This window comes from Chaetura pelagica, unplaced genomic scaffold (genome assembly GCF_000747805.2).
Source record: "Chaetura pelagica isolate M959 unplaced genomic scaffold, ChaPel_1.0 scaffold316, whole genome shotgun sequence".
NCBI classification, from domain to species: domain Eukaryota; kingdom Metazoa; phylum Chordata; class Aves; order Apodiformes; family Apodidae; genus Chaetura; species Chaetura pelagica.
Window position 1 is genome coordinate 423107 of NW_009953497.1, and position 11455 is coordinate 434561.

General features: G+C 51.0%; 1 protein-coding gene across 1 annotated transcript in view; it reads left to right on the forward strand.

Moving 5' to 3' along the window:
- Positions 1-11455, forward strand: part of PLXNA1 (plexin A1) — a 99859-nt gene that overhangs the window by 70659 nt on the left and 17745 nt on the right. Inside the window, exons 17-22 of the mRNA XM_009999278.1 lie at positions 261-500; positions 667-810; positions 1550-1784; positions 3137-3279; positions 7109-7365; positions 11219-11285. Coding sequence (XP_009997580.1) covers positions 261-500; positions 667-810; positions 1550-1784; positions 3137-3279; positions 7109-7365; positions 11219-11285 — 1086 coding nt within the window. The remainder of the gene's footprint in view (positions 1-260; positions 501-666; positions 811-1549; positions 1785-3136; positions 3280-7108; positions 7366-11218; positions 11286-11455) is intronic.

The following is an 11455-nucleotide window of genomic DNA, read 5'->3' on the forward strand; positions in this document are numbered from 1 at the left end:
TGCAGGATAGTGACAGAAATTTCTAAGCCTGTCCCCAGCAAGCTCCCACCTGCCTCCGCTCACCCATCTGTTGTGGACTGGACTCTCTCTCTCTCTGCCCTGGGGTGGGATGTGGCACCTGTTGATGGAATAGCACAGGACAGGTGATCCCAAGTCTAAACCCTGTGTCCAGAGACGCTTATTGCGGGAGATCTTTGCAGAGTCCAGTCCTGATGTCCCTGTCAGGAGCTGGGTCTGACCTCAGTCTGTGCCTCCTGCAGAACTGCACTGTCTACAACGACACCACCATGGTCTGCTACGCACCCTCCATCGACAACCCCGAACGGAGCCCTCCGGAGGTCGGCGACCGCCCCGATGAGATTGGCTTCATCATGGATAATGTCCAGGCCCTGCTGATCGTCAACACCACCAACTTTGTTTACTACCCGGACCCTGTCTTTGAGCCACTCAGCCCCACAGGAATGCTGGAGTTGAAGCCCAGCTCTCCCCTCATCCTCAAGGTAAGGCATCATGTGTCCAGGGGCAGTGGGGTAGAGACGTGTCTCTCTGTTTCTTATTGTCTCTCATGGGGCAAAATCCCGCACTGCAAGAGCATGAATCTGCTTTATGTTGGGTTTTTTAAGCCTTCCCCATTGTATGAGAACTGACAATCTTGTTCCCTCAAAGGGCAGGAACCTGCTGCCACCAGCTGCTGGTAACTCCCGCCTGAACTACACGGTGCTGATCGGAGACACTCCCTGCACCCTCACTGTCTCTGAGACCCAGCTCCTCTGCGAGTCCCCCAACCTCACTGGCCAGCACAAAGTCACGGTATGTGTTGACACCAGTCTCTTTGCTTCTCATGTCCCATGTGTCACAGAGGTTCAGTCTTTATCTTGTCTCCAGCCCTGTTGTGTGCCCATCCTTGGATGAACACCAGATAGTCAGTGGACATGCAGGAACGTCCATAGGTGCCTTCTTTCTGCTCCCTGGGCAGTGCTCTCCCTCATTACATGTCCAGTAGGACCAAATACTTTGTCCCCTCCCTTGCATGCTCAGCTGGGCATTTCTGTGCCCTGGCTGACCCTGTCAACAACCTCCCCTTCCCCCAGGTGCCAAGGCATAGCCTGTGCCAAGGTGGGAGGGGTTCCTACCCCTTCCCCCTGGGGCCAGCTCATGCCATAAAGAAGACTCCTTTGTTTGTGGGGTTGTAGTGCAGTGGTGCTCATACTCCAGGACCCTGCCAGGTTGAAAAGGACCCAGCATGGTCGTCCCCCCCAGGCTTCCCACCCATGGGGGAACTTGAGTCACATCCCATCTGTTACTGTGATGTTGTCTGAATGAGACATCAAACTCTCTACCCACTCTGGCAGCGCGTGTCCTGCATCCTATTAAAGCATGCCATGTAGCTCCAGACCAGCTCCTGCCACCCTGCAGGTTTCTGCATCCTCGTTTTCCCAGGCTGGGAGTCATTCCCCAGTTCCCAGCACGGCATGCAGGGTGAGGAGGGATGCCCAGGGTGCGTGCCCTCTGACACCATGTCCATTTCCCCCCCCCCCCCCCGATGCAGATCAAGGCTGGAGGGTTTGAGTTCTCCCCAGGGACACTGCAGATCTACTCAGACAGCCTGCTCACCCTGCCTGCCATCATCGGGATCGGTGGTGGGGGTGGTCTGCTCCTCCTCATCATCATCATTGTCCTCATCGCCTACAAGCGCAAGTCCCGGGATGCCGACCGGACCCTGAAACGCCTCCAGCTGCAGATGGACAACCTGGAGTCCCGGGTGGCTCTGGAGTGCAAAGAGGGTGAGGGATCCCTGTGCTGCAATTGTGGGGGGTCTTGGAGGGTCTCGTACCGTCCTGAGGCTTAGTGGGCTCCCTGACTTTCCTCACTGCCTTCCAGAGAGGGAATGGGAGTGGGCAAAGCTGCTTTGCCAGAGGAAGCAAACTAATTTTGGGTGGAATTTGGAGATTTTTCCAGTTAAGAAATTCCCCTCTGTTTTTCCAAATGGAAGAGGAGAGAGTGAGGAGGGTAGCAAGGACTGCCTGTGAGCAGGCAGTCGGTCTCTCATTATGTGACAGACGGATGCTGTGAAATTGGACAGAATTCCTTATATGATCCTGCTGATAAAACCTAATTGCCCATTATCCCCCTGAGCTGGCTCCTGAGGCCCCGACCCCGCCAGCCACAGCCACAACCAGCCCCAGCTTTGTGGATGGAGCAGGCACCAAAACCAAGATAATAAAAAGGAGGAAGAAAGAAAACCCCTTCGCTCCCCCAAATCCTCATCCTTGCAGATGCCTGAGGATGGCACTGGTGACAGGGAGAGGGGAGGGAGCTGGTGGAGGGGCTGGTGTCTTGTCTTCCACAGCTGGCAGATAAAAGGATCTGCTTTTAATTAAAAGGCACAATCTCTTCCCTGCCTTTTCTCTTTTCTAGTCCCACTAGTTACAGATAAGATAGCATGCCTTTCAAGCTGACGGTTTGTTTTTTCTCATCAGGCTGACGAGCCTGCAGTCCTCTGCCTGGCTTTCAGCTCCCTTTAAAGTGCCGTTAATTTGATTTTTCTGAGAGTTTTCTCCCCCCTCCCAGCCCCTTTTCCTGGTGCATCTCCAGGACTCCTCTTCCGTCAGCTTTTCCCTGTAGGTGCAATTAAAGGTTCAGGGGCCCCCCCTCCCCAAGACTGCATTCCCCTGGGAGTTGTGGCTGCCTCTGCTCAGACTGGGAGGTGCTGGGGTGGGTGTGTTCAAGCTCTTCTCTCAAGTAGTATTTAGGTCAAAAAGAAATGAGGACATTCTTGTGGTTTAGGCTAACATTTTCTCCCAGAAGCTCTGGCTTTGTTCAAGCCTTGCTGTTCTCCACTTCCTCCAGCATCCCTGGGAGGCTGCAAGTGCTGAGCAGGGGGAATTTGAGACCCCCAGGACTCGGTGGTCCTGTTCCCAAATCTGCTATTTATTCTGAGGAAGTCACCTCCACCCTCCACAGCTCAATTTCTCCATCTGTGAGATCGGGACAGTGCTGGGGGAGGGATGTGGAGCTGATTCATGCCTGTGGGTCCCACCTGTGGAATGCTGGGGGGGTGCAGGGGAGACTGGGTGCCAATGCTTTGTGGTGGGACTCGGGGATGTGTTGATTAATTCTGCTTTTCCCACCCCAGCCTTTGCTGAGCTGCAGACTGACATTAACGAGCTGACCAATGACCTGGATGGGGCTGGCATCCCCTTCCTGGATTACCGCACCTACGCCATGCGGGTTCTCTTCCCAGGAATAGAAGACCACCCTGTGCTGAAGGAGATGGAGGTGTGGTTCTGTCTGTCTCTGTGTCACACTAGGGATGTGTCCCTGTAGAGTCCCCTACACTGGTCCCCATGCCCAAGGTGTGGGGCTGGCTTGGTACTTTGGTGGGATGCTGGCCTGGCCTGGAGCTGCAAAGAGCATCTTGCTGTAGGGCAGGCGGCGTGAATAGAGACTGACTGCTGAGTGGTTGCTGCGCTCTCTGACATTAATATCAATATTTATATTAATATTATAGCTGCTGTCGTTTTCTACAGCACTTGCTTTATTCAATTGGGTTTGTTTGATGCCTGACCGGCCACTCGTTTCTAGCAGGCTTGTCCAATGTTGCCTGCTTGCTTGGCTCCATCTCCCCACCTAGAATCCATCCTTGGCATCCTTCCCCTGCTCTCCAAACCAGCTCCCTCTCCTCTCCTGGCCTCCCCATGTCTGTTTAATTTAGTGCGTGCAATTGCACAGCAATTGGCTTCTCGTTTGCTGGGCTGCTGAGGCTGCTCTTGATTAGAGACAGGAGGGGGGTGACCTTAGCCTCCCCTCACTGCTGACCTGGCACAGTAATTAATGTTGACGTGGGCTTCACAATGTATTTAGGAGAAGTAATCGGCCCTGGTGCAAGATGCACGGTCACTAATTGCAACACAACAAGCTCTTACCAACTGCAAGTGCACGTGCTGGTGTTGTACGCCAGCATGGCTAGAGTGTGGGGCCTGGCCCTCTGCCTGCTTTCTTTCTCTGGTCCCTAATCCCAGCTGTGAAGGGCGCTGGGGACCCGTTTCCATGGATTTCCCCTTCCAGCTCAGATTTCCGGATGCTCGGAGCCACAGCAGGCGTGAGCGTAGCCCTCCCTGGGGCACAGCCCTTCCTGTCTGTGTGAACGCCTGGCTCTCCCCTCACCTCTCTGTGCTTGCTCTTAAGGATTTTCCCTAAAGAGAGAGGAGTAGAAGAGCTATCAAAAAGGGTATCAGAGGAGAAACTCTGCATTGGCTGTGGCAGGCTAGGTGGGAGTTTGGCTGCTTCCAGCTCCTATAATTCAAAACATCCCACTTGAGAGAGCACGCCAGCTCAGCCTGGCCTGGGAAACAAAGGGTTAAAGTTGCAAAGTAAAAAAAAAAAAAAAAAAAAAAATCCCCAAAAGAGATTAAATAAAGCAACTACAGTTGTGTAAGCTTCATATAATTTAATCAGGTTTGCTTTTATTTGTCTCTTTACTCAGAGGGTAACATTAGCTATTGCAAGTGACGGGAAGGAAACAGCACTTACTCATGCACACACTAATCCTCAGTGAGCATCAGGCTGTCTGCACCAGCTCCCTTTCTCTTTAGGTTTTGGGGAAGGGGCTTTGTGGCTTTGTGTGAATTTAAGACTGAATCAATATTTAATTTGGTATTGTTCATTTACTTCTTCTAATGATCAGCAAGTTAAATATAGGAGTCCAGGGAGGTGACAAGCATGTTGGGGGCTCAGATATTGCTGTGCTGCTTGTGATGGGGGTTTCAGGTCCTCCTGCCAAGGCTCCAGTAGGATGGTCACTGTTGGGCAGTACCTGTTTCCTGTCTTATTGAGATCCTGCTGCTCAGCTGAAAGGAGAAATCCTCTTACCCCCTGGTATCCTTTGCCTGGTCTTGGCTGTAAAAGCACCAGCAGCACTCAGGCGTGGGCATGCAGCATTGTTTCCCAATGCTTAGTTTTACTGGTGGTTCTGGTAGGTCTCTAGCACAGCTGCAGTGCTCCAACCAGCTCTTGGGTCTTCTGATGCTGAGGAATCAACTGGCATCTCTGCATCCCTGGAAGAGCATCTGGTGCTGCTGAAATTCAGGCATCTGCCCAACTTACCAGCATTGTTGCATTGAGGTCCCCATGTAGGGACTCCAGGAAGATACCATTTAAAGTATTTCTGTTCCTAGCAAGATGTTCTCCTCTGACTTGCGTTAAGGCAATTGAACCACATGCTTGCTCACATGGTGTCCATGAGAGGAACCCTCAGGTTGGGGGTCAGAGGGTTTGTCACTCCCCCATCAACCTTCTGGGATGCTCTGGGGCAGATGTCCCTGGTTGCCTGGGTAACAAGAGTGATAGTGACACCTGGGGGCTCCTATTGCAGAAGTGACAAGGACTAGGTGGGGAAACAGGGGTTTTGTCCAGTGAGAAAGAGTATTTTGGTGGGGGAAGTTACAACTGTGAGGAATCTCGCTGAAAAGCGCTGATCCAAAGTTTTGATTGAAGTGAAATGATTTGATGTGTCAAAACCCTCTTCTTCCTTTTGAGTTGGTGTTTTGAAATGAAAAGTGTTGTTTTGTCTCCAAATACCGACATAAAATGAAACTATTCACTTATTCTCCCAGTCAGGAAGACAAAGAGGGAAAAGCACATTAAAATTGATGTCTTACCACCGCAAGCCTTTTATTCAGAGGAAATATTTTCTAATGGGAAAACTTTCTGCTGTAAAAATGCTTATTTCTGATAAGAAATGTGGTCAGGGCTGACCAGAGCTGGGCTGATGACCACAGCACTGAGATGAAAGCATGCCAGACCTTGTTGTCAAGGTAGACAACATCAAAAGGCCTTCCCTCATCCAAGGACAGGTCACCCTGTCATAGAAGGAGATGAGTTAAGTTAAACAGGACCTGCCTTCATGAACCCGTGCTGACTGGGCCTGATCACCTAGTTGTTCTGCATGTACCTCATAATGGTACTCAGGATGATCTTTTCCATTCCCTGGTACTCAAGTCAGACTAACAGGCCTGTCATTTCCCAGATCATCCTCTGTCCCTTCTTATATATGTGGGTTATGTTGGCTGATTTCCAGTCTGCTGATATCCCCAGTCAGCCAGGACTCCTGATAAATGTTGAAAAGTGGCTTGGTGAGCACCCCTGCCAGCTTTCAGCACTCTTGGGTGCATCGCATCCAGCCCTATTGATTTGTGCACATCTACATGATGTAGCAAGTCACTGACCATCTCCTTTTGGATTGTGTAGGGATCATTCTGCTCCTGGTCCCTGTCACCTAGTTTTGGGGGTTGGATTCCCTCAACGTAACTGGTCCTGTTACTAAAGACTGAGGCAGAGAAGTCATTAAGCACCTCAGCCTTTTCTTCATCATTCATCACCGTGTTTCCTCCTGCATCTAATAGTGGATGGAAGGTCTCCCTGGTCTTTCTTTTGTTGTTAGTGTATTTATAGAAGCTTTTCTTATTGTCCTTTACCATGGCCAAGTCTGGCCAGAAATACACCTTCAAGGGAAAAGGGAATATTTCAGGCTGTGCCTGGAGTGGGGCAGAGCCAGGTTTCTGCACTTTCTTCCCTTTCTGAAATCCAGCCTCTCAAATCCAGGCAGATTTGCTGCTAGTGAAGCTCAAGGTTGTGGCTGTATTTGCTTTCTGTGCAATTCCCAACGCGTGTGTTGTAGTGACCTGAGTGGGAATTGAGCTGCTTGTTAGCTGAAATGGAAAATTATAATTTTATGTGTGTGTGTTTGGGAGAGAAAGAGTGTTTATGAGAGGGAAGTGTGTGTATGTGCCTGCACATGTGTGGGAAGGTCTTTGTATGGAAGTGTGTGTGTGTAAATACATAGATACAGGTTGATGCCCTGAGACTGTGTTGACCTGACACTGAGATATTGCAATCTAGATAATACTTCTGGAGGGAACTAATGCTGGTCACCAAAGAGGAAGCTTAGTAGTATGGAAGGAGGAAATGCAGCTCTTTTTGACCTTTTTTCATGCTTTCCTCTTGGAGGATGAGGGTGAATCCAGGGCCTTGTGCAGCCCAGCCACCTTCCTCTTCACCTTCATCCTCATCCTTGTGCCCATCTCCCAGCTTTGCTTTATCCTTACAGGTCCAGGCGAATGTGGAGAAGTCTCTGACCCTCTTTGGGCAGCTCCTGAACAAGAAGCACTTCCTGCTGTCCTTCATCCGCACTCTGGAGGCTCAGAGGAGCTTCTCCATGCGGGACCGTGGCAACGTGGCCTCCCTCATCATGACGGCGCTGCAGGGGGAGATGGAATATGCCACGGGTGTGCTGAAGCAGCTCCTCTCTGACCTCATCGAGAAGAACCTAGAGAGTAAGAACCACCCCAAACTGCTCTTGCGGAGGTGAGTGACCATCTGAGAGGTGGGAGCTGTGAGACAGTGCCCAGGCTCTTCTGAGCCTGGTGTTCGGGGATTGTTTAGTTTGTAGAAGAGGAGGCTGAGGAGGGACATCATTGCTCTCTACAGCTACCTGAAGGGAGGTGGTGGTGAGGTGGGTGTTGGCCTCTTCTCCCAAGAGAAAAAAACATAGGACAAGAGGAAATGGCCTGAAGTTGCACCAGGGGAAGTTTAGACTTGATATTAGGAAGAATTTATTTACTGAAAGAGTAGTTAGGCACTGGAACAGGCTGCCCAGGGAGGTGGTGGAGTCACCATCCCTTCAGGTGTTTAAGAAACGTGTAGATGTGGAACTTCAGGGCTTGCTGTAGTGGGCCTGGTGGGTTTTTTTCTGGGTTGTGTGTTGTTGGTTTTGTGGGGTGTGTGGTTGTGGGTTAGCTTTTTTTGTTTGTTCTGTTGTTCTTTGTTTGGGAGGGTTGTGTTGTTTTTTTCCCCACCCCTGGTGGATGGTTGGACTAGGTGATCTTGGAGGTCTTTTCCAACTATGATGATTCTGTGATTTGGTCTGTGTGGGTTCATGTTGTCTGGGAAGGAGAGAGCAAGATGCTGGGCAGCTGCTGGCTGCGTAGGCTGGTGCTGGGAGGATGCACCCTGGTGTCAGGGGCTGTTGTGTGTTGCTGCAGTGATGCTCCCACCTGCCTTCCCTGCTCCAGGGAAAGCCAGGCAGATCTTTGCAAGCTGGGAGTTTCTCTGGGGCTGGGCAGAGCAGGAGCAGGAGCAGCCTGCCAAGCCCTGCCGGGAGTCTGCCTGGCCCATCAATATTTAACATTAGCTCTGAGCTCTCCTCCATCATGGGCTGATGAATATTGAAAGATACACCAAGTGCTGAAGAAAAACAATTAATAAGCTCCACCAGCCCAGCTCGAGGCCCTCCATGCTGTCTTCTGCCTTCACAGGCTGTGCTGTGCCTCCCCATCTCCATCTCTGCCAGCCCAGTGCGACCATCCTCCAGTGGAGATGCAGGGACAGCTGAGAGCCACGGGGCTGGCACATCACCAAAAAGGCTCAGGAAAACCTGAGCATTTTTCAAACATTGCTGGCATGGCCAGTCTGGACAAAGCTTGTTGGGGTTTGTGTACCTGGCCCTGGGGAGATGGCTGGAGAGGACACAGATGTGAGCTGGTCTCAGTTACTTCCCTGATTCCTTCCCTCAGCTGCTCTCTTTAAGCACATTGCTTTCTTATTCTCTCTGCTTCATTTATCATATTACAAGGGTGCCCTTAATTTCCCAAAGCACCTCACTAGCAATGTGCCAGAGAGGTGTGGTGCAGACCTGTGGCTGTCTGGGAGAGGGGTGAGTCTTGGAGGTGCTGACCCCTCTTCCCTGAGCACATCCTTATGCTCTTCCCTTCTTACTGTCCCTCCATGACACCAGGCTTCACTAAAATATTTAAGCTGTGTTTCCAGCTCCTGGGTCTCTCAGAGCATCACGAAACTGCTGCAATCGGAGCGAAACTCTGGAATGAAGTAAATCAATAAAATATAAATAAAAAGCAGAGCAGGAGGCCAGCAGCTGCAGTGGCTGAGCAGTGGGAGCAGCACAGGGGCAGAGCCCAGGCTGTGCCAGTGCTGTGGGACCTGGTGGCCTGAGAACTGTTGGTCCCCAGCCATGGAGCTCAAGGGACTGTCACAGGTGGAGTCAGGCTTAGGGCAGGGACAAGGTCCTCTGGCAGGTACTTTGCTTGTGCCTCCCCATTATTAAATGAAGAGACTTTGTTCTCCCTGCAACCACAGCGTGGAGCAAGTGGTGCTGAGGGCTGTGCTTCTCTGTCCTTTTGATTAGCCCTGCTCTTGGGTGTGAGAGTGTGCTTTCCTCCCAGGGCAACTGGATTAACATGGATCTGACTGGGAGAGCTGTTATTTATTTTGTTATTGGATAATCCCCCTGTTGCTGTGGCATCTGGCACTATCACAGATAAAGACAAATATCTGCCAGAGCCCAGGTGATGCCACTTCAGATGAGTGTTACAGGCTCATCACCAAAGGACCTGGTCTGGGACGAAGAAGGATGTCTGCTGGAGAGCTTCAGTCCACCTCTCCCTTGGCTTTCTCCCCCCATCCCTTTCCTTCTCCTTTTTATCTTCCCCTTGCTGGATTCCTCTTTCCCAGTGGGATGCAGGAAAGCTTCCCTCCCCTGGGGGGACAGGTATTACCATCCCTCATGGTTTAAGGAGGCCTGTACTATTCCAGGGATGGCAAAATGGCTAAGCCCCATTAGCACAAGAGGAAGCCTTGGAAGGCACCACACAACCCTGAGTCAGCTGGAATAAACTCTGGAAAAGTGGATTTCCCACTTTATCCCTATGGTTATTGGGAACTGCTCCTGCCCAATCTGCCAGTCCTGGCATTGCCATTGGGCAGTGGGACTCTTCTTGGTGGCACTGAGATTTGGGTTCCTTCTGGGTTTTGTTTCTTGAGTCAACCTGTTTGTGTCCATTCCCCCGGTGCAACAAAAATGCAGCCACATTTGTGATTTATTAGTACTGCTGGTGCTTTCAGGAGCATCTGTGTTTGCAAGTGGCTGATCTGATGATTAATGAGTGGATAAGCTGAAGAATCCTAACTGGGGAGGGTCGGGGGCTGGTTGGCATTTTTACTTCAAAGGGAGTGAGAGCTGCTTTAAAAGTTATTGACCTGTTAGAGGAATTTTAATCCTGTAATAGTGAGACCAGGCTGTGGTGCAGAGGCAGGTGTGTTAAGCTGCCCTTGTAGGGCTGCATGGTGTCACCCTCAGCTCCCTCCATGCCAGGTTGTCCCCTCTCCTCTGCTGGTGCAGCAAGTCCTGGCTGTAGTACCACCACCCTGAAATCCCCATGTCCAATGCAGACCCACCACGACTCAACCCATCCTGTGGGATCTTGCTCTCCCTTTTGTGCACATGCTGCATGGTGATGATCTGAGTCAGAGAGAGGTGACTCCCCTGGACCTTTGCTGCCATGCCACTTTGGGGCTGGATTTGAGCCATGCTTTAGGAAACAGGAGCAATGTATAGATTTCCTCAAGGGAGTTTTGGCTGCTTCCTTCAACTGCATCTCCAAAAGCTGAGAGGGCCAGCTCCATTTTTAAGCTCCTTTTTGAGCAGGTGATTGCAGTGATTGTCTTCTTGCTCTAATGTGAGTCCTGGGATTTGAGACTGTAGAGATCAAAGGGTACTTTGGGTGTTTCTGGGAAGTCCCTTGTCACTCAGTAGTGATGGGCCAGTGTCAGGGCAATAGCTGTGTTGAGTTCATTGCTGGAGCAGAAGTCAGAGAGAGGCTTCCAGCTAGATCAGGCACTTGTTGGTGTGGGAGAAAGTTCTCCAGTTGTGGGAATGAGCGTCAGGATCTGATCTTGCTTGGCAACCTCAGCTTTTCCCTTCAGGTTATGCTTTAATTGGGGAACTTAAGGTAGATTTGGTGGCACTTTACCTGGCTTAGGTGTCTCATGCAGTCCTCCTGTGGAGAGAGCTGCCTGGTTCCATGAGATGCAATGCAAGAAATAAACTTCATTTAACTAGAAGGTCCCAGGGACAGGTAGAAAGCTGGTCATCCCTGGGCAAGACTCCCCATGGGACAAGGTCATGCTCAGCTCTTTCTGGATCTCAGACCAATTTGCTTCTCCGTCCTGGGGTGCTGCTCTGGCTCAGCCTTGAGCTTTTGCTGCCTGCTGGTGCCCCTTTGCTTCAAGGCTCCGCCTTTTCGAGTGTAACCTTTAAAAGTAAAAAATAATACAGCCACAGTCCAAGGCTGAGGGGGCAACGGGTGAGATTAGAGACCTTTAATATCTTTCCTGGCAACTTTGTTCTCTGCCTTCCCTACAGAACAGAGTCAGTGGCAGAGAAGATGCTGACAAACTGGTTCACGTTTCTGCTGTACAAGTTTCTGAAGGTGAGTTTTGGGAAGGGATGGCAACCCTGCATGGGTGTGGGGGTGGTTCCTGCCTCAGAGGGACAGACAGCATGATACCCTGAGCCTGGGCTGACAGTGCTCCTCAGGGGGAGCAGAGATTGTGTCCCAGACCTCCATTCCCATCCTGTGTTACTGAGATGTGATTAGTG